At 51.4% G+C, this 22,341-nt stretch overlaps 2 protein-coding genes across 10 annotated transcripts in view; one reads left to right on the top strand and one right to left on the bottom strand.

Moving 5' to 3' along the window:
* Window positions 1-15,414, top strand: part of B3GAT1 (beta-1,3-glucuronyltransferase 1) — a 34,444-nt gene extending 19,030 nt beyond the window's left edge. Inside the window, exons 2-7 of one of the 6 annotated variants that reach the window (XM_066334673.1) lie at window positions 1,445-1,563; window positions 1,730-1,876; window positions 4,630-5,102; window positions 8,073-8,369; window positions 14,124-14,241; window positions 15,362-15,414. In XM_066334673.1, coding sequence (XP_066190770.1) covers window positions 1,560-1,563; window positions 1,730-1,876; window positions 4,630-5,102; window positions 8,073-8,369; window positions 14,124-14,210 — 1,008 coding nt within the window. In that variant the 5' untranslated portion in view covers window positions 1,445-1,559 and the 3' untranslated portion in view covers window positions 14,211-14,241; window positions 15,362-15,414. Of the gene's footprint in view, window positions 1-1,444; window positions 1,877-4,593; window positions 5,103-8,072; window positions 8,370-14,123; window positions 14,242-15,361 lie in introns of all 6 variants that reach the window. The other 5 variants (XM_066334672.1, XM_066334674.1, XM_066334671.1 and 2 more) reach the window with 5 other exon arrangements.
* Window positions 15,415-17,780: 2,366 nt separating this feature from the next.
* The window catches only part of LOC136371081 (beta-galactosidase-1-like protein 2), a 28,317-nt gene continuing 23,756 nt past the window's right edge, over window positions 17,781-22,341 (bottom strand). The window contains exons 18-20 of one of the 4 annotated variants that reach the window (XM_066334918.1): window positions 20,381-20,495; window positions 19,377-19,493; window positions 17,781-18,865 (exon numbers count right to left, since the gene is read on the bottom strand). In XM_066334918.1, coding sequence (XP_066191015.1) covers window positions 18,779-18,865; window positions 19,377-19,493; window positions 20,381-20,495 — 319 coding nt within the window. In that variant the 3' untranslated portion in view covers window positions 17,781-18,778. The remainder of the gene's footprint in view (window positions 18,866-19,376; window positions 19,494-20,380; window positions 20,496-22,341) is intronic. The other 3 variants (XM_066334917.1, XM_066334920.1, XM_066334919.1) reach the window with 3 other exon arrangements.

Genomic DNA, 22,341 nt, shown 5'->3' with positions numbered 1-22,341 from the left:
TCAACCCAATTTGGGCTAATCAGCGATCTGAACCTGGATTTCTCCACGCCTGCCCCATGCCACCAAGAAGAAACCATCTCTAGGAAAATATTTTCACAAGTCGAGTGGCACCAAGAGCTCGAGGGGATTTAAGGAGGGGATGTGATAACTCCCAGATCACTGTCCGTGGGAGAGGAGCGCTTTCCCCAGAGCCCTGTGCTCCTTCTGCAGCATCCCTGGGCTCTGCCTGCCTGCACTGCAGCCCTTCTAGCAGCCTCTGAAGCGTGTCCCCACATGGGAGCAGCAGCACTAAAGTGCTACCCGTGTTTGCAAACTGCCCACGGAGCGCCGCAGCCCCGCTAAGTGCTGCGCTTTGCTCGCCGAGGCGCCGGGCGGAAATCCAGTCTGCTTAAATCTTGGATGTGCTCGTGTTGCATCAAACTAAGCCATTGTGGCACTTTAATATACTCCAGGCACTGCACCTCCGAGAGGGAAGCAACCTGAGCTGGCTGCTGGAAGGCTGAGCTGAAACTGGCTGCGTTGGAGCTGCCCACAGGATGGGCTGAGCTGAGGGAATATTGATGGGAATGATGCCTTTTTCCAGGGCTACCTAAAAACAGAGAACAGACAGAATTAAGGGAATAAAAAGCAGTTCTGTTTATGGAAGGGTCTCAGGTACATTTAGGGCAGACAAAGCCCCCCAGGGGCTGCACCCAAAATGGACAATGGTCACGGCTTTGCACACTTGGATCAGTTGGGGCCATTTGCACATTGGGGGTTCATCTCCCAATTCCAGCTCCAGGTAATGAATCATTGAGCCCAAGTTTGCTGCCCCCAACTCCCTTTTGTTCCCATCTCTGAGGCCTGAGGCAGTGAGGGCTCCTTGACTGCCAGGCCTGGAGAGGAATTGTTGTGTGTGCCCAAAGTGGGGCAGCAGCAGCTCACACTGTGTGTGGGGTTTGGAGCTCTGCACTAAACAACTGCAGGGTTACAAATGGATGAAAAATACAAAAGCTGAACTCTCAAGGCATGAGGAAAACCACGGGCTCACATTTCTGTTCCCCAGGATCAGAGGTGCAGCCACCCCGAGAGCTCTGCCTGGCCAAGGGGGAGGATATGGGGTCACAGCATGTGCTGATGTGTCAGTGGTGTGGTTGTGGCAGCTTCTGTTCCTTCCATGGGCTTGGCTGGCTGGAGAGGAAGGCTCAGACTGGTTCCACTGGCAAGGTTCTGTTCTGCTGGGATGGCTCAGACACTGCAGCACTGAGCAGCTTTCACCTACCTGACCAGAGGGACTTGCTTGACAAGGGGATGCAAAGGGAAGGCAAGGCCCTGGACACCCAGGGGGCATCTCCCTGGAGGGGTGGGACACTGCTGCTGCTGCTCACTGCCTCAGTGGGCTTTGTCCTTCTCCAGGAGAACTCTGGTGCTTTCTGTGCCTACTGGCCTTTGCTCTGTGTTGCAGGTTTCCTTCCACATGAGTCCCTGAGGTTCCTGCTGGCAGCCCCAGCAGTGTCCTGCAGAAGTGCCCTCCTGCTCCTGGGCTCAGCAGCCGAGGCCCCTCCAAACCTGCTTCTGCAATGGGTGGGTTGTAAGCACTGGTAAGACCCACGAGTCGTGTCGCCTTGGCTGCTCTCTCCCTCCTCTCTCGCGCTCTCTCTCTCTCTCTCTCTGTCCTTGCTCCTTCCTGCCCATTTATTTCTGTTCTCCATGTGCTCTGCTGTTCTGTCTCTGGGGTTTTCACTGTCAGGTAATGAGGAGCTGTGGGCCCAGTCAGTCTTGGAGATGCCGAAGAGACGAGACATCCTGGCTATCGTGCTGATAGTTCTGCCCTGGACACTGCTAATCACCGTCTGGCACCAGAGCACCATTGCTCCTCTGCTTGCAGTGCACAAGGGTGAGAGAAACCAAACCAGCCCATGCCAAGCCCGTGCATCCTCCCTTCGTCCTCATCTCCTCTCTCATTCCATTTCTCCATGGCAGCCATGCTCATCTCAGCTCCCAGACCATGCCCATGCAGGAGCCTCCCCACCTCTGCTCTAGGAACAGCCCAGTGCAAGTAGGGGTTCTTCAGAGGCATCAAACTCCACGCCATGGGATGTGCTTGCTGCACTTGGAGAGCTCTTTATGGCCCGAATTCCAGAGTGCTGCTTCTCTTTGTTCCCTGAGGAGGATTCCCTCCCTGCTGGCCTCTGCAGCGCTCTGCACACAAAGTTATCCCAGCAGGAAAGCTGCAAAGGAAGGAGCAGAGGAAACAAAGCTGCCACTCGAGGCAGCTGCTCTGGGAAACGTGAGGCTGAGAGCACTTTTTTATGGAAAGCAGAATAGCAGCACTCCTGCACTTGAAGGAGAAGGGGAGAGCCAGATCTCACCTGTCTGGGGGAGTCAAAGTGCTCTGAGATGTTGACTCCACACTGCCTGTCACACACTGCAGTAAATACAGCCCTGGTCCAAGTTTGGGGGCTCCAGGAGGTTCTGAGGGAACCCTTTTGGCCAGAAGCATCCCAGTTTGGTCTTGTTTTTGGCACAGCAACAATGTCTAAGGGCTGTGAAGGTTCTTGGAGGCTGGAAGAAGCCGTGGAACCTTCTGCCCCCTTCCTTCTTGGTTCTGCCCTTCTGCTGGGGGCAGGCTGGTCTGGGGGAAGAAGGCTGGCTCATTTTCAGGACACTTTCATCCTCTCTGGTCCCTTTCTCTGAGGGATTCTCTCCCCTTCATTGTTTATCCCCATCCTCCATAGCTGCTTATCCCTTTGCTGGACACTCTGATGTGCAGTTTGAGTTGCAGGAAGTTCAGTCTGTCCTGAGCAGTTTTCCCTTTCTCCCTTTTCCTCTGAGGCTTTGGGCAGGGAAAAATGACTCTGATCCCTTCTGGAAGGTGGGCAGTGTTTCAGAGAATGAGGGATCTAAAAGAGGACTGGGCCCTAAAGGAGGACTTTAAAGATGAGTAAAAACACGCTGCCTGTCTGTACAGCAGTCTGATCACTGCCCTAAGAGCTGTTTTCTGTGAATGGCCCCTGCAGTTACAGACACTGCTCCAATGGCTCGGTCAAGAACTCACCAATGACTTCGATGAGACACTTCTCTTCTTCTCAGAGCCCCCAGTGGAAAGCAGAGACCGACCTGAAAGCTCTTGAGAGGAATCATTTTGTTCTAGTGAAGCGTTTCTGAGCTAGTCTGCTCCCAGGTGCTGGGAGAGATGTGCACCTGGAGATGCCCAGAACAGCAGCACTTCCCCATGCCAGGGCTCACAGCTGAGCCTTTGACCTGCAGGCCTTTGCAAACTTGTCTCAGGCACCGTCCTGGCTAATTACATTTGTGTCTGTGTCCGATGCATTTCTCAGATTTATTTCTGAGTTGATTCCAGCGTTCTCTGCTCTCAGAGAGCTCTGCTGTGGGATGCTGAGGTGCTTTGCAGTACACAGGGCCTGATAGCAACATGTACCCTGTTCCCTCTCCCAAATATCCACCCCCCCTCTGTCAGTGCCATGGGATACAAAGCCTTCATTTGGTTCAGGTATCAAAGTCTGTGCTGCTGGAAGAATAACATGCTATGAAAATGCCATGGGTAGTCCCCTGCTGGGTCAGATCTAATGGCTCTCTGTTCCTATTCTTTCTCATCTCAAGTTACTGCTTAAAAAAAAAAAATTATATATATATATATATATTTATAATCTATGGCTCAAAGTGTTCTGTGCCCACTGGAGAGGCAGCCTTACATCCTGAGTGGGGGTCCCCCTTCATGTCTGCAGACCGTGGCATTCCTGCTGCTCTGCAGTGGAAAACGTGGAAGTTGCACCCTGGAAAAGCGGCGAGTGCATCAACACTGGTTTTCCTTGAGCTGAATGTGAACAATTTGCAGGGATTTTATGTGTTTGGATCAGAGTATTCGATCTTTAGGCTGTTCAGTGCTCACATCTGCACCCCTGAGGGAGCTGCTATGTTCAGAGCTGGAGGGGCCTTTTTGAGGCAGGTGAGTTAGAGACAGTGGAAAGTCTCTGCAGGAAAGAAACCAACAATTACAGTCTCTAATTTCCACTCTCCGTTTCTGGATTCGAAGTGTGTCTTTCCCCACTTCTCTGTGCCTGTCAGAGAGCAGTGGGGCACTGCAGTGTCCTGCCCAGACCGTGCTGCTGGGGATCTTCACTGGCCTGGTGTTTTCCACCAGTTTTTCCGCTGCCTCCCAGTCCAGGTGCTCCAGCTCCTGAGTGCAGATCTGTGAGTCCTGCCCCACTGAGCGTGGTGCCCAGAGCACTGGGGCTTTCCAGAGATGATGGATCATCAGTCCACATGGCTATTTTCTTTATCTAGATCTACTTGCTCTGCAGTCCTGTCTCTCCTGGGTACTTTCTGAAGCTGCTTGTTGTCAGCGCTCGGCCCACTTGTCCTGGGCTCTCAGGCCTTTATTTACTTATTTTATTTTTTTGGTGCTGGTTTTCTAGCAGCAGACTCTTCCTTCCTCACGTGTGTTTGTCCCTGATGCCTTTATTTATCTATGAAAGCCTCCACCCCAGCCTGTTTCCCCTCCTGGTGAGGCGCTGCTGGCCGCTGGCTCAGCCGGGGCGTGCCGGACCCCGAGTCCATGCGGCTTTCTCTTCTCTCCATGCCCGTGCCCAGATGATGGTGGTGACCCCCAGCGTGATCTCGCTGCAGGCTTGGACTCCAAGGAATACTGCCTGTCGGACCGGGACATTGTGGAGGTGGTGAGGACAGAGTACGTTTACACGCGGCCGCCCCCGTGGTCGGACACGCTGCCCACCATCCACGTGGTGACCCCCACCTACAGCCGGCCCGTGCAGAAGGCAGAGCTGACCAGGTTGGCCAACACGCTCCTGCACGTCCCCAACCTTCACTGGATCCTGGTGGAGGATTCCCAGCGCCGCACGCCGCTCATCACCCGCCTGCTGCGGGACACGGGGCTCAACTACACCCACCTGAACGTGGAGACGCCCCGCAACTACAAACTGCGAGGGGACATGAGGGACCCCCGCATCCCCCGCGGCACCATGCAGAGGAACCTGGCCCTCAGGTGGCTGAGAGAGACCTTTAACAAAAACAACAGCCAGCCCGGGATTGTTTACTTCGCTGATGATGATAACACCTACAGCCTGGAGCTCTTCGAGGAGGTAAGAGGCTGCTGGGGGGGATGAATGGGGCTGATTTGCTTGGGGAAGGGGTGAGAGATGCTGTGAGTGAGCTGAGGAGATGTTGGGCATGTCCTCTCCTGAGCTCTGCATCAGTCTTGGCTGTAGTCGCTGCAGCGGTGCTCTGGTTTTCTCCGGAGCTCTGTTACCCCGTGTGTTTGCAGAGTCAAAGCATCCCGTGGGAAGCAATGGGAACCCTGGTTTGTCTGTGGCGTGTGATCAGCAGGCAGCTTCCATGGAAAGGGAGTTAATGAGGAGCTCCTTCCCCTGTGGGGAGCCTTGTTAGGGCTGGAACATCCCCTGCTGCCCAGCGTGCAAAGAAACCTCAGCCATCCTCCTTCCTCGCTTCATCCCGGAGATTTCCAGCTGATCTGGTCTTACCCACCTTCCTCCTCCACCACTTGGCTGTCTGTTAATCCCTGTCTGCTTTTATCTGAGGGATCCTTTCCCTTGCCTGCCGTTGGCCTTTGCCTGCTCCCATCCCAGGGTTAAATTCCGTGGCTATGGGGAGCCTGCTCCACACAGACCCCGGCTGTGCCCTGCCAGAGCCACCCCTGGGCTGTGCCAGCACAGCCACGGCCTTTCCAGGACATCTTGTTCAGAGATGTGCTCTGGGCTTGGCTCTGCCTTGCTGCACACACGAGGAGCAGGAGTTTGTCACAGATTTCTCTTCCCCTGCTGGAGAAGCAGAGCCCTCCCTGCACTGCCTGGGGGAGAGATGTCTCTGTGCCAGGAGACATGTGCAGCTTTTCCCCCCTGGAGCAATTCCTATTCCAGCACTTGGGTGTGGATGTCTCCCAGGCAGAGGGGCTGAGATCTTCCCCTGGAAGTTTGCAGCTCCAGGGCTGAATTTCAGCATGTCCTGACACTCTGGTTGGGCTTGAGCAGGGGAAGATTTGCCATGGGCTTTCCCACCTTCGCCCTTTGTTCCAGTCCAGCTGGGGCTCTAAATGAACTCCTGTCTGCAGGTTTGAATAATCTTACAGTACCAGGCACCTCACCTGGCTTCCAGCTCAGAAATTCCTCATTCCCTTGCTCTCTTGAGGCCAAACTCTTGCAGCAAGGGACAAGAAAGGAGGATTGCTTCCTTCTCTGTCAGCTGCCAGTTTTCATACCGGGGTCTCCTATTTATTTCCTCATGCATGCCTCTTTCCCTTCCCTGATGGCTCTCACTTTAGCTTGCACAGCCACAGGAATACACACGCTGTGAAAGCTGAAAGTGAATTCAGACTGAATTTCTTTCTTCCCCCGTCCCCTTTGAGGCTGGCTCTGGCAGCATCTTGAGACAGACTCCTCACATGAATAAAGCAGAAAGGGTTCCTTCATTCACTCGTGTGCTGTGCTCGTAGAGGCTTCTCCTCTCAGATATGTCTCTGCAGTTAAGGTCACTGAGCCAAGGAAATGTGCTGTGAAATGCAGGAGACACACATTATTGTTCCCTGTGGACAGGGGCTGCCGTTAGCAGCTGTATAATGCAGAAGGGCAAGTGCCAGAGCTCTTCTGCTCTCGTTTGCAGTAATTAGCAGTGATGAGATTAGCTCTGGGAGATCCCTGATCTAAGAGAGCGAGCTGAGAGCAGAACGGGAGGCTGAGCCTGCCAGGGAGCAGGGCAGGGCGCTGGGGCTGAGTGGCATTCAAAGCATCTGCCTTGGCAAGTGCAGGTGGCCAAAGCGGCCCCTGGTGGCTCCAATCCTTTTCTGGTGAGCACAGGGAGCAGAGGCACCCGGCGTCATTCCACAGGGCAGGAGCAGCGAGACAGGACTGTCCTGCCTGCTGGGAATGCCTGGAGAGGCTGTGCTGCCCAGCTGTCCCCAGGCTGGCAGCTGCACTGCCTCACTCTGGAGGTGTCCTTAGCCTTACCTAGCCTGAGACTGCAGCTTAAACACCTCAGCAGAGACCACCTTTCTTCCTAGATGGGCCATTCCTGCACTTCCAGGGGGCCTTGGACAAGGTGCTTCCCTCCTGTGTCTTGGTTTGCCCATGTGGAGCCCAACAGCTGGACAAAAACCCCACTCATAAATCCCAGCTTTGGTTTCAGTGCCGAGTCCAGCTCGGTTCTGTGGCCATTGGTGTTGTTGGCTGCCACTTCCCAAAGCACTGCACTTCTCCAGCTGTGGGATGGGCAGCCTTGTACAGGTGAGTGCTGAGGGCCACAGAGGTGCTGCCTGGGGCGGAACTGCCTGGGGTGGATGCTACAAATGGGGAGCTTGGACAAGTCCCTGCCTCTGCCCAGGCCTCTGGCAGTAGACAGCAGCTTTATTGGGGTCAGCACCCCAAAACCTGCTGTCACTCACTAGTTCTTAACAATGACCAATCAGGCCTATTACAACATGAATTATTTCTTGAATAGACCAAGGAAAACAGCCATAAGCCTTAAACAGATTACTTACTGTACAGGAGAAACAAAGAAACACTACTAGTAGATAAACAATTCAGTGCACAATGATAATAAGGTACCTATATTACAGCTAGTAAAGAATTAGTATAGATCAGGACCCAGTTTCTGATGGGGCACACATAAGATCTCAATTTCTGCAAGAGTAACCCCAAAGATGCCTCCAAGCTTTGAGGAGGAGCCCCACACATTTCCAGGGAGGGTGTAGGAGACTGATGTCTCTGTAAAAATTTTTGTAGCTTTCATAGTTGTAAAAGTAGTGTCTTTTCAGTCAGGAATCCTTAGATTATGTCTCTACATCTCACTCTCTGGGCGAGATATTTATTGTCAGGTAGCAAACTCGCCTCCCTGGCATGAGAGATCAGAGAATCACAGAATGGACTAGGTTAGGAAAGAGCTTTAAGCTCATCCAGCCCAACCTACGACCTGGCACCTCTTCACCAACTACACCACGGCACCAGTCTGGTTCTCAGCACGCCCAGGGCGGGTGACGCTCTCTGCAGACAGTCCCGTGGCCACCACAGCGGGTCAGCGTGTCCCTGTGTGTGCTCCCGCAGATGCGCAGCACCAGGAAGGTGTCGGTGTGGCCCGTGGCCTTCGTGGGCGGCCTGCGCTACGAGTCCCCCAAGGTGAACGCTGCGGGGAAGGTGTACGGCTGGAAAACCGTGTTCGACCCGCACCGGCCCTTCGCCATCGACATGGCCGGCTTCGCCGTCAACCTGCGCCTCATCCTGCAGCGGCCACAGGCATACTTCAAACTGCGCGGCGTCAAGGGCGGCTACCAGGAGAGCAGCCTGCTCCGCGAGCTGGTCACCCTCAGCGACCTCGAGCCCAGGGCCGCCAACTGCACTAAGGTGTGTGCTCGTCCTGCTGCACGGGGCTGAGGGGCCAGACAGGGGAGAAAGACTGGTTTTGCCAACTCCATTTAACCCGACCCCAGTTTTCCCCAATCTCAGTTTTCCCCAACCTCAGTTTTCTGCATCCCCAGTTTTCCCCCAGCCTCCATTTCCCCAACCTCAGTTTTCCCACACCCCAGTTTTCCCCAACCCCGGTTTTCCCCAACCCCAGTTTTCCCCAAACTCAGTTTTCCTAACCCCGGTTTTTTCCACTTGTTTTCTCCAACCTCAGTTTTTCCTGCCCGTTTTTCCCCAACTCCAGCTTTCCCCAACCCCAGTTTACCCCAGCCCACTTTTTCCCCAGCCTAGTTTTTCCCCCACCTCAGTTTCCCCCACCCCCATTTTCCCCATCATCCCGTTGCTTCCCAGGACCACAGAACGTCCCGAATTAAAAGGGACTCATAAGGGTCATCCAGTCCAACTCCTGCCCCAACAATCCCACCCTGGGCATCCCTGGGAGTGATGCCCAAATGCTCCTGGAGCTCTCGGAGCCATGCCCATTCCCAGTGCCCAGCACCCTCTGGGGGAAGAACCTTTCCCTGATATCCAACCTACACCTGCCCTGGCACAGCTCCAGCCATTCCCTGGGTCTTCAACAGAAAGAAAAGGGATCAGTGAAGAATTTCTTCCCTGCCTGTCCATCCACTGCCCCTCATGAAGGAACTGCTGTGAGCCTCCCCTCAGTCTCCTCCAGGCTGCTCCTGTGTGTTTGGAGGGAGCACACCCCATTTCACGGGAGCTGGGAGTGGGGGATTATGCACTAAAATGTGGGGAAATCTCTTTCAGTTGCAGGCTGTAGTGGTTGCATAAGCCTTGAAATACAGCCTTCTCCCCTGTAACTGTTCTTCTTTCTTACATTACACCTAAAAAATATTATTTCCAGGCTGGGTTTTCCTATGGCCTCACTGACCCCCTGGAGCAGGGAATTCCATGGGAGAAATGTCAGTTATTTAATGGGGGTTCCTGAGTGCGGGTTTGAGTGCAGTGACACGCTGAGGTTTGTCTCTGTGAGCCCCTGTGAGCTGTCACCCAGGAGGAACAGCCACAGCCTTTCCTGGCTGCAGGGAAGGGCTGCTCACACAGCCTCTGCCTTGCTGCCAAGTTGTCTTCTCCCTCCTGACATCTGTGCAGTGTCTGTGCTGTAGGTGCCCACAAAACCCTGCATCTTTCTGCGTCAGAGATAATACAGAAATGTTTTAGTGCCTGGGATATTGCCCTGAGCTCCAGGAAAGCTCCATTTGGGGGGATTTTACTGCTGTCACTGACTGATCAGTGCTGCCTGTACACGTTGCTGTGTCAGGGAGCAGGACCCCGTGTGCTAAGCAACACAGAAACCACTGATGGTTCTTCTCCTGAAGACTTCCCAGCCTGAGATGAGAGATGAATCTGTCTGGGCTGACAGGGAGCGTGGGAGTCACCATGAGACAAAGCTGGTTAGAGTGACAGGCTTCAATCACAGCCCATCTGCCACAGAGGGGCTTTGAAGCTTTGTGAGTATTTTCCTAAATACTGGAGGTGTGGTGGGGGGACCCTCTGAGATCAGAGACCCCCATGTAGCACTCTCACATCTTTGTCTGTAATAAACATCAGCCAGTCTGGTTTAGAGAGCCTTTATTGCTTAATTACCCCAACAGGATTTTTTTTAGTGCAAATTAGTTGTTATCGCCAACAGCCCCAGTGTTGGATACAGGTCTCCTTCGTTTTTGGGATAGGAAAGAAAATGTAACCCTTTGCCTGATTTCCATGTGCACTGCTCCAAAGCCGTGGAAAAAAACAGGAATCTGAATGTTCAGCAGGGCTCTCACCAGGAATCCAGGAATAAGGAGGAGGAGCCAAGAGGAAGGAGCAAGTCTGGGGTTTATCTGATACCTGCTGTGCCTCTTTAAATCCACATTTCTGTGGTTATGGCTGTCCAATGCCAGGACAAATAACCCAACCAGCCTCCCAAGAACAGTGAAAGAGATTGGATTAAAATCAGATCCGTGTTCCTGGGCACTGTGTGGAAATCAATGTGTTTCCAAGAGGCAGGAGATGGGCAGGCTGCTATTGCACTGTGTACAGAAGATCAGGGCTGTTTACTCCATGGCCAGTTATTCACTTCAGTCCTTGTCCCGGCTGTAAATAAATACCTGCTGCAAGGAAACTGTGCTGAAAGGCTGGGGGTGGGAAATGACAGCCCTGCAGGAATGTGTGGAGGAAGGAGAGGAAGGAAAATGTTGTTTCCAGGCGGGAGGAAATCAGTGGTGCCAGAGCCAGGGCAGTGACACGGGTCAGGGCTGGGGAGGAAGCAGCAGGGATTGCTGCCCAGCATCGGAAGCAGACTGAGTTTCTTTTCTTGGCTGGGCTGGGGAGAGCTGACAAGGGTTCTTGTTGTGAGCTGAAAGCTGTCTGCTCCTGGCAGGCTCCGAGAGCAGCTTTGCAGGTTGGGCTCTGCCTTTCTGCTTCAGCCTCCATTTCCCTGGAAATCTCCACTTCTGCTTTTACTCACCCATTTTACCCCGAGAAGAGTCTGGGCCAGCAGCAGAGAAGAACCAAAGCCAGCTGTGGTCTGGGGTCCTCTGACCCCGAGATCAAAGCACAGGCTCCTCTCTGCCTCTCTCCTGTGCTCCCAGCACTTGTCACGCTTTGCTTCTGTTAAACATAACCACACACCTGCTTTGCAGGGAGATTTACATTAAAAATTATGATGTGCTTAGACAGAGTCATTAAGGAGGGATCAGAGGAATGTGTAAGATAAGCACAGACATCTGTTCTCCAAAAACGCTGCCTTCCCTGTGTGCATTGCTGGTGCTGGTAAATATTGATCAGAATTCAGCCCACAAACGCACACTCCTGCAAAAAGCTGAAGTTTAGGTCGAAGATCACATATCCTGCTTATTTTCTTGGGTTTGGGAACTGCCCAAAATGAAGGAGAAAGCAAAAAAATGTTGGTATTAATTGCTGAGGAGAGAGTTATAATAAGGAGAGAGTTATCCCTCCTTACGAGGAGGGAAGGGTTGGTTTACCCTGGAGCTGTAAGGAAACTGGGCTTTGCAAGGGCTCTCTGTATTTGGAGTTGTGTTTGTGGTGTTTTTCCATGCCCCCAAATCAAACCATCCTGTTTGTGCATTTCCCCAAACTGAACCAGCCTCTCTTCCATCCCTCGGCACAGGAGGGAGGTCTGAGATTTGGCATTCCCGTGAGGCTGATGGAAGGGGGGACATTCTGCTCCCCACTTTCTGTGAACCCCCAGGGAACAAACTGCAGTGAGCTCAGCCAGGGGGGACTAAAGCACAGACAGGGGCCCACGGGCACCATTAATGCCACAGCTGGGGGAACATTTTATTGTCAAGCTGGAGAACGGGGAGCAGAGCTGCCCTTTCAGCCCAATGTCCTTTTTTTTTTTTTCCCATTCTGTAATTTTCATTCCAAACAACAATTCCTGAATCCCTCCTGGGAGGGTCTGTGTGCTGGAAACCCTGTGATCCCGTCCCGCTGCAGGTCGAACTCTTCTGTTTGCTTTTTAATCTTCCTGTTGGAAGACAATGAATTGTTCTGCGGTGGAGATGCAGCCTGGTGATCTCCTAGATCTGTTTTGAATGGCAGGGCTGTAAATGAGTGAAAGGGTTTCGCAGTAAAAAAAAAAAAAAAAAAAATTTAAAAAACTTTTTTTTTTTTTCAGTAAAAAACTTTATTTTTAAAGGGGAGTTCCTTGGGTCATCTGTATGAAACCACTGCTCAGGAAAAGTCAGATATTTGGTCACCCTGACTGTTCAGTCTCTTGTGAGAGAGGCAAAGCTTCTCTGAGACATAAAACACGCTGCCTGTTGAAAAAAAAAAAAAAAAAAGAAAAAAAACAAGCACTGGCTGAAAGGAAAAGTGAATGTTTCTGTACTAAATGGTGATCTACCTCCCACGTTAAAGAGCACAGCGTGAAAAACGGTAAAAGCTTCTGTCTCAAGCTGCAAACTCTGAAAATGGGTCCGTTTTAGCTCGTTTAATGTGCCTGTTTTGGCATTTGGCTTTAGCAGTGCAGAAGTGGGCTCCAGCTGAAGGGCAGCACTGCTGGTGTGTGCCCTCTGCTCTGAGCGTGTGGTCGGAGATGCTGAAGTGTGAGTCCCTGAGCAGGGTGCCAGGAGTGCAAAGGGCTCTCTCTCTAAAGAGCAGAACTGGCTGCAGGATTTCTCCAGCACCTGGTTTATCCTTTCCCCATCATTTCAGAGCCCTGGGAGCCACCCGTGAGCCCTGCTGGCTTTTGCAGGGCAGTAATTGCAGCAGTGTGGCTGCCCTGGGGAGAGCAGGACAGCTTGAATCAAGGGTGACTTTGCTGGGCGGCCTCTGAAGTGCTCGTGGGGGATGATGAAATGGATTTTTTGGACCCACTCCAGCCAGCAGTTGGTCTCCACTGCTTCAGTATTAGCAGAGATTTAAGCTCCACGCAGGAGGTGACTGCTCACATCAGAGACGAATTTGGTCAAACAAGTTCCTCGGGAAGGTGCTCTGCTTGAACCTGCAGGGCTTGAAAGGTGCTTTGTTCATCCTTCAGAAGCAGAAGGTGGCCTGGTTTTCCAGGAAGGCAGGCGCTGGGAGGAAGGGGGTTGCGGGATGCGGTGTGCAGGGGATTGTCATGGCAACCAGAGGGAAACCCCACGAGGTGGGGAATAGGCAGGGACAGGTGAAGGGAGGCAGGAAACCTGCTCGGAGAGGATAAATCCTGGTTCTAGGGGAGAGCAATGAGCATAATTGAGTGTTTTAAGCAGCTTCCAGAAGCGTCTGAGCACAGCAAGTAGAAACAATTTCCTCTAACAGCCGCCCTGAAATACTCAACCAGCTCAGATTTTGCCAGCTCTCCTCCACAGATGTTGTTCTCTGTTGCAACTTCGCTGCCAAGACCGAGGGAGGCTTTTAGGAGAAGCTTCAGCTCTGTTTGAAGCGGGCTGAGGAGTGGTTTTAATACCTGGGATAGATTAGGGGGTCAGCATTCCAAAGGGGCCAGCATTCCAAAAGGATTGGGGAGGGGAATTTGGGGGGATCCATAGGGTGATGCTGGGTGTGAGAAGGTGTGTGCAGCCCAGAGCTCTTGGGAAGAAGGGAGCATTCTGGAACCAGCTCCTGCCTCAGCAGCTCTGAGACAGCAATGACTCCTTCAGCGACACTCTCGTGGCTTTTTAGGCACCAGGAAGGATTGAAAAGTGGAAATTGATGCTGAGGTCAGGGGGCAGGATGATACCTGCTCCCCAGTAACGGATTTCCAGGGATGTGCCGAAGAATTCTGGTTACATTTCCCCCAACCAAAGGCAGGGCTGGTGACGGGAAGAGCTGATGGTGCCTCTTCCCTCACAACATGACCTAAATGGCAGGAATTTTCATCTCCCCTCCGAGTGGTTCCCAGGGACTGTGGGGAAGCAGGGAGGTGATCCCTGGCTGGGAGGGAGCTGCCTTACCCCATTGCAGGGCTGATGAGCCTTCGGAAGGAGCTGCTCCGTAACTACATGGAAGGAGCAGGTTAATGTCCCACGGCAGCACGCTGTCAAACGGGTAATTTCTGTGCACTGTGCATTTTGCAGAGCAGCAGCTCTGCCGAAATGAAGGTTTATGCAAAGCCCCTCTCAGCGGTGGATGCACCATTAGGCTCCGGGGTGGCTGGTTAAATTGCACTATTGATTTAATGCGCAGGAATATTTGTTAGTGCACTGGAGAGGTGCAGCTAACGACTTCTGCTGCCTCCTTCAGATTTTAGTCTGGCACACAAGGACAGAGAAGCCTGTGCTGGTGAACGAGGGCAAGAAAGGATTCACAGATCCCAACGTGGAAATCTGACTGTGCATGGCTGAACAGAGACCAACACCAGGTAAGAGCATGTGTTCCTAACAGCAGTGAGAAGCCACACAAGGGCAGGAGAAAGATAAACACTCTTTCAAATGTGCTTTTTCAGTTCCATTTTTCACAAGCTTGACTTTCCCTTACTGCTAAACTTCTCAAGACCATTCATTAATTTCTTTTTTTTAAAGTTAATCTTTTTTTAAGACCATTCGTTAATCTCTCTTTTTAGAAGTTAATCTATTTTAAAGACAAAATGTTAAATGCCTGCTAAGAGGCTGAGGGGAAGAGAAATGCAGGGAGTAGGAGTTTAGGCTGAAGTTGCACCATTAAGAAAAATCTTTGTATAAACAAGATTGCCTTATTAACTTTAATACAGCTAAAGCACAGGGAGGTGAAGGGTGTGGATTCATCCACCTGCAAACACCTGAGGAAAGCTAAAGCGGTACCAGCAAAAAGACTTTTGGTCAGGCAGAACTTTTCACTGAGGCAAATATTTAATTTAGAGCCACACTGAAGCCACAGAGAGACATTGACAAGTACAGGAAGGTGTGGGTTAAAGCCCCTGAGGTTTTGTTCACCTGAGGAGAGCCTGGGCTGTCTTTTCCAGGGGGAAGGAGGAAAGAACACACACATGGATGGCTGGCTTGTGTTTGTTCATGCCCTGCGTGTTTCTGCAGTGGGTTTGCAGGAGTGAAGGATGAGCTATTCACTTGTATCTGCACCCAGCCTGTGGAGATGTCCTTCATCATTATGGGCAAAAAAAAAATACAAATGCACAACTCCCTTTCACTGAGTGTAGAACCAGGCCTGGAGGGAGAGAGAGCAGGTTGCTGCTCTTGATTGCTGAGAAGCAAGAGCAGGAAGGAGGTAGATCTGCTCAGCAGTGGTGAGTTTTCCCCTGCAGTGAGCTCCCTTCCATCCCATTCCCAGGGGAAGCAGGATGGAGCCGTGCCGCTCTGTGGCCCTGGCAGGGCAGGAGGAGAGGCTGCAGCAGCTCTCTGTGTGCCAGGGAGAGGCTTTGCACAGGAGCTGCAGCTCTCCAGCCCCAACACAAACCTGGGACGTCCAGTGGGACAAAGCTTTGGGATAACAGCCAGGCACGGCGGTGACACACCCGCGCTGCTTTGTGTGTGTCTCTGTTGCAGAAGATTTCCTCCTGCGCAGCCGGCGAGGTTCCTCTGCACAGCATCCAGCCAGGCGGCCGGTTTCAGCCTTCTGAACAAATCCAACACCGCATCCATGAACTGCCCGGATCCCCAGCCCTCCTTCCCGGACTCGGAGCACCGGCAGACGCTCCGGAGGTGGAGAATAAAGCACAGAAAAAAAAAAGGCAGGACTGGCGGCTCCCGGCTCCGTCTGGGATGTGGCTGCAGCGAGCGGCGGCTGTTTGCCCGGGGCGATGGGGAGAGCCACGGCACTGCCCCGGGACTGCTTCTGCTGACAAAAACCCACCCTGTGGCCACGGGGGCGACAGCCCGAGCAGCTCCCCGGCCCGGAGGGGGACAGCTGCCTTCCGAGATGGCACCTTAGCCCTTAATTTCAAACCTACTTTGATCAGTGTTTGTTACGCTGCACAAGACAGGATTTTGGGGAGGGGGAAAAAGCAAGGCAGGTTAGAGCAAACCCTTTCAGCATCGCTGGTCTCTGATTTCTTTCCCCTTTTCCTGCCTCAGTTTCACAGTTTGGGGGGCGCCCTGACATTCCTCTGTGGTCATGGAAGGGATGGAAGGGACTTGAAAGGTCCTCCACCTGCAGCTGGACCAGGTTGCTCCTGGCCTTGAATATTCCCAAGGATGGGAATCCCCCACCTCTCTGAGCAACCTGTGCCAGTGTGACACCACTCTCATTGTAAAAAAAAATGTCCTTATATCGAATATATCCTCCTTGAGTTTAAAACCATCAACTCTTATCCTATCCCTGCTAAAAGCTTTGTCCCCATTTCTCTTAAAAGACCCCAGAGTGGGATGGAGGGACAGGATCAGGGAGCTGCTGCTCACCACTGATCCTGGATGGAGTTATGTCTCCAGCACGTGGTTCTCTAAAAAGGCTAGAATAACTGGAAGTGGGGGTTAATGAGATTGTTGGGGCCATACACCATAATATTCACCCAGATCTTGGTCCTGTTTAGCCCAAATTTGGTTCCCATGAGCACTAGGTGTGGGATTCTCTGAAGGGTGCTCCTATATAAAGGCAAATTTCCACTCTTAAAAAATAAAACTGCTTCTCACTAGGGACTGGATGCTGAGAGGTGATTTTAGTGCATCTCCCATTTGACTGGAGTGTGTCCTTCAGCCCCAGCCCCTTTTTCTGCTACTGCAGAGCTGGAGTGAAAAGCCACCCTGGAGCAGTTCCTAGCTCCCTTTGATGGAGAGCAGCACCCTTGGGAGGGGGATCCTGGGCTCAGGGCTCTGTTTATTCAGTTATTCAGCATCTGGTGGTGCTGCCACCGTGGGTGACTCTGTTTGAGACTGCCAAACTCACTGAGGTAAGAACTGAGGTACAACAGGCCCCTTCTCCCCAGCCAAAACCCCTAAATTCCCTCCCCCTTCATAACTTGTCAAACCTTTGATCACCCCCCCGCCGCTGTCCCAATTCCTTCAAAATTTTTGAAGCACAATTTTACCTTTGAACTGAGGGAAAAAAAAGTAATCCTTGCAATAGACTTGGTTATTTTTAGCCCTAACACATAGAAGTATTAAAAAGCTCTGGGTTTGATTGTTGGCTTCACGGTGCAGAAGTCTCCCCTTGGACTAATGACATTGTGTATTTCCTGGTATTTCAAAAGGAAAATATTTTTTTAAGTTATTTTCTCCCACTGTATATCAAAACCTTTGGGGAAAAGTCACATTCTTTAGTTCCCAGCCACAGAAGCCTTTATAAAAATGTTCCTTTTAGATGCAATGGCTGAAGCACTACTTGGAAAGAAAGTGTTGGATGCTGCTGGCTGCTCTATGGGAACAGGTATTGTTACCTTGGATTAAAAACTCTGCACTCAAGTAGATTTATTCTGTTATTGTACTGGCCTTCCAAGTTCCCTTCAGTCTGCAAACCCTACAGTGGAAAGAGACATTTTTCAAGGACTACCAAGTTTTCATAGCATTGAAATAGTTTCCAACCGATGTCCTCTCCGAGCTGCATGTTTTGGTTCACTAATCTGAATTCCAGGCCCTGCTGGGTTCCAACCTTCCCTCCTTGGAAGGAAGTAACTTCCAGAAAAATGCAAAGGACGGAGTCCTGAGCACAGCCCTGCACATTTGCTCTGGCCACAGGAGCCTGGGTCCTTCCAGTGGCCCTGGGGAGCAGAGAGAGGTGTGATCACCCCTGGCCACGGTGGGGTGTGCTCCAGCTGCACTGTCTGTTCTCAGTTTTAAACAAACTGTATTTAAATTTGTTAAATAAAATGATGGTTTCTAAGAGCCAGAATACGCTGCACCTCCGTTCCAGACACAGCCTGGTGTTTCTCTCAGAGCCTCAGTCCTGGAACTGGCACAGAAAGCAGCGACTCCTTCTTCAGAGGTTCTGAAGGATTCACAGCTCAGGTTTGATCTCTCCCTAAAGAGGCTGCAGGTGCCTTGGAGCTGGTGAGTTAAAAAAAAAAAAGTCATGTTTATCTAAATCCCGAGTTTCTGGTTAGAGGGACTAAAAGAAAAAAGAAGCCAGGACCCAAGATCCCACAGCAGCTTTAAGGGGAAAGCAGGGAGGAGTTTTCCCACTTGCAGTCCCTTTGCTTCTACTCCAGCCAAAACCTGATCCCTGCTCATTTTCCAAGGGGGAATTTTGTCTTTAGGTGCTCCACAGTGTGAGCACAGGTAGAGAGGGGACTGCAGGACTCACTTGTTCTTTTCTCCTCCTTGGAAACTCTCATTCCTGCCTGGCCTAAAACATGATGACACATTTGATAGAAGACAAAACACATCTCTTTTTAATTTTTTTTTCTCCTTTTGAGAGAGAGACGACCTCCATAGTAAAACTTAGTGGAAAAATAAAGCTGAAATTAAAAGTCATTTGACAACCACCTTGCCCTCCAACAAGGGAACACATAATGGCCTTTTTGCAGAGACTTGCTAAAATCTGCCTCAAAGCACACCAGAATGGTTTTCCACACCTGATTACTCACATGTTCACCAACTAGTTTCTCCCTACCTAATTATAAAAACGAGGAGGCCAGCCATACATAGCACATTTTGAAAGTCCCTGGAAAGCTGAGCTCAGCTTCAGGTTCAGATGGCTTCAGTTCCTTCTCTTTCTCTCTCTCTCTCTCACCTGCCTCCAGCACCATTTTACTCCCCCACATCCAGCAGATGGTCCAGAACATGCGCAGCCATCCGGGCTGGGGGGCCTCAGCAGTCCAGGGAGACGAGGCTGCTGCATCCATCCCTGCATCCTTCCATCCCTGGAACAACGCCCTGCTTCCTCTGGCTGTCCTCTCCTCTGAACTCGCTGCCAGAAGGGCAAATCCTGCCCCTGGCTCTCGTGGAGATGAGCATGCCCAAGTGCTGAGCCGTCAGGTCCCCAGACATGCAAGCAGGAGTGCTCAGGATGAGCCAAACGTGGGACAGCAGCTCTCAATCCACGTACTGGGTCCGGCCCAAATAGGGGATGTCCACGGACTGGATGATCCTGCCCGCCGTGCGCTCCTCAAAGATGACAATCTGCACAGGGAGAGAGAAAAAGTCCTTTCTTACCAAGCCTGGGGGGCTTAAAATATTTTGAGGAGGAGGGGAAGGAAGCACCATTTAAAGGGATCAGTGACTGAGGCTCTGCCTTGGCACTGTGGGGTGGGGCAGGGATGGAGCAGCATCACATCAGCTTTGTCTGGATTCCCAAGCTGAGGCAGAGCTGGAGGCTCAGCTGCCATCCTTGTCAGCCCTCAAGGGCTGTCAGAGCCAGGGACAGCTTCAGAGCAGCACCTGCCCTCATTTTCAGAGATCTTTGGAGGTAGCACTGTCCTTGCCCTGGCTTTCAGCTGAAGGCCTGTAGTGGGTTCAGGTTCACCTATCTCTGTTTGCCAAATTCAGTGTAGTGGTTTAAGTGTCTTTCCTGCTGTGAGATAGGATTAGGGTTTGACATCCTGTGCAATTGATGTCCTGTGCACGTCTGGCTCTTTGGGACAAGGGTCTTTAACATCCCAGCAGCCAAAGAGAATCCCAGCACAGCTCTCACCTCGTTGCCCCCTCTCCGTAGCCAGGGCCCAGGAAGGTAAAGTGTTTCCTGAGGTCCAATCTTCCAGTATCTTCCCAGGTTCTGACCATTGACAAACACCACTCCTTTCTCCCAGCCCTGGAATCAAGGCAGAACACGGAATTACTGATGCAGCTCTGCTGCCTCGTTAGTGTCCCCACAGGAAACCAAATCTGCTTTCACACTTGCATTCCTTCCAGCCACTTTCTGCAGGTTTTCTGCTTGCTTTCCCTGGGCAAATCCCTGCAGCCAGGAACATTTAAACAAGCCCTGTTGAACAGGAGTTATCCTCAATGTGCTCATTAAAAGGATAAAGCTTTCAAAAATGTGCAATTTGTGATTCGTGCCTGTACAGGAAATTTCTTCCCTTTGAGCAGACAGGCCTTTATTCCTTCCCAAGCATGGAATATCTGCCCTCACCTCTATCCCAAGTGACAGAAAAACTGAATTGCTGCTGGCTGGCTTGATTTACAACAATTATAATTTTTGCCAATAAATGGGAAAGTGAGCAGGACAGTAAGGCTGGCTCTAAGGGAGGGAAATCAGAGGAGGAAGATTAATAATATTTAAAATCCCATCTGAAGTTCCATGCAGTCTCCCACAGAAGGATGACAGGAATGCTAACTCCCATGCCATGGCCACAAAGAAGTGACTCTTTCCATGTCACACTGAGGAGACAGGAATAAAACAAAGCCCTCCTTTATTTTCCGGGCCCATTACTCCTCTGCAACCAGCAAACAGCATTTGTGTGCCAATGAAAAAAAGACTGGAGTGGTCACTGGCAGCTCTGCAGGGTCAGCACTGCACAGGTTTTCTCCCAGGACTCTCCAGAGTGAACAGAATTACCTGGAGGAGAGTGTCAGACCTCAGAGTAATTCTCTAGGAGAGAGGGGAAGGCTACAGCACAGAGATCAGTCAGAGCTGTTACACAAGTGTCTCTCCAACCAGCTTTTTAAAAACCTTGATTAAGAACAACCAGCACTTGCCTGCAGCTTCAAGAAGGTGTCCTGTGGCTGCTGCTCTATCCAGAGCCTCCCACGGAAAAACGCCGGCCCCACGAAATAATCCGGGACTGTGCTCCAGCCAGAGACGTGCTGCAAACTGCAACAGGGAACTGCTCACCCCAGGGCCACCTGCCCCTGTCCCCAGCAGCCACAGCCCTGCCAGGCCAAGCTGGGGGACAGGAGGAGGACACCTGGGGCTGTCACTGTCGGAAAAACCCGATTTCTGACCCAGAGATGGGGCTCCTCAGAGGTGTTTTAAAGGCTTTTATTCCATTTTCAGTGTCATGAGAAGGGTGAGAGGGTGCAGATGTTACAATTCACACCATCACAATCAGAAGCCAAACTATTTCCTAATTACAACACATTACAGGAGTTTTTTGGGCTATCAGCTTTTGCCACACAATGCTGCTAATGCTTCTAAGCCAATCACCTAAAAATACCCCACATGGTCTTGCTACAATACACCTTTCATAGTTCTATTTCTCCAAAATATCTGGTCTGTTTGCAAGGTCATAATTTGAAACTTATTTCCAGTTCCATTTCTCTCTCAGCAATATCTGCCCTATCCCATGGCATTTCTAAGTCAGCATTTTTTATCTCAGTTTGCATCCAGATGCACAAGACTGTGTGAGCCTTCTCTCAGGCTCTGAGAATCCTCACAAATCCACTGCCCACAGGCACCACCTCTGGCACTTCACAGCAAGGGGAAATGGTTTTTACAAGAGTGCATGGTGACAAGGGGAAAAGTATTCAGACTGGAAGAGGGCAGGTTTAGACTGGATAGCAGGAAAAAATTCCTTCCAAGAGGGTGGGCAGACCCTGGCACAGGGTGCCCAGAGAAGCTGTGGCTGCCCCTGGATCCCTGGAGGTGTCCAAGGGCAGGTTGGAGCACCCTGGGATAGTGGAAGGTGTCCCTGCCTATGGCAGGGGTGGGACTGGAGGATCTTTGAAGTCCCTTCCACCCAAACCACTCTGGGATAAAAACTCTGCTTCTGTCGGTAGCTGAGGATCCTTCAGATCTGCCAGGGTGCTTTAAATGTGTGTGGCTTGCTACAGGAGACTGCAGAAGTGACAGGATTCCAACCAGACATTCCTGCCACGGCTCCTGTCCAGGAAGACAAACACACCCTTGTAGGTGTGCAGTAATTAGGGGAAATGTGCATTATTCCTTACCTGCAGCAACAATTCGGGAGCAGGGCACGAGCAGAAGAGGAAAGCAGGATCCCACAGAAGCCTCGAGCTTCTGTCAGAACATGTTCCCTCCGACCCTTACAAACTGCAGCTCTTGGACTCGGGGAAGTTATTGATCCAGTGCAGCCTGGCTGCTGCTGAATTATTCAACTAAAAGCCTGTGACAGTTCCTTTCACAACACTCCTCTCCCTCCTCCCCCGAGGGGACTGTGAGCTGATTGTGTTGCAGTGCTGCTGGTCAGCAGCCAGGAGCTGAGGGTAGTGGTGACTAATCTTGCTTTTGTTTGGCCCTGGCAGCTCACTTGCTTTAATGCTCCTCACTGGAAATATTCCTCTAAACACCCCGCAGTCCAAAAGGCTCCGAGTTACTCCATCAATAAGAATCCTTCAGGTAGCCCCTCAGCACCTGGTAAAACTGCCCTCAGGCATTTCAGAATGTGGATTTTTTTCCCTTTTAAAAGCCATTTCGGTTTAACAGGGCCTCTCTCTCTCTCTCCCTCCTACACAAAACGGGGCAGCTGTGGTATCTTGGGGGATGCACATAAGTTGCTTTCTGGTATTAAAAACATCACTGAAAAGAGTGTCTCTGGACTGTGGCCAGAGTCCATAGGGCATCTGCTGCCTGAAACATTTGCTGAGGTTTTTCTGTATGTGCTGACAGAGGCCCTTCAACATCCCCCTGCTAAATTTCCTTCCTCGAATTAAAGCAAAACAACATAAAAGAGAGAGAGCCATCTGGATTGTTAATGCAC

This window comes from Sylvia atricapilla, chromosome 23, assembly GCF_009819655.1.
Source record: "Sylvia atricapilla isolate bSylAtr1 chromosome 23, bSylAtr1.pri, whole genome shotgun sequence".
NCBI classification, from domain to species: Eukaryota; Metazoa; Chordata; class Aves; order Passeriformes; family Sylviidae; genus Sylvia; species Sylvia atricapilla.
This window is presented reverse-complemented; position numbering and strand designations above follow the sequence as displayed.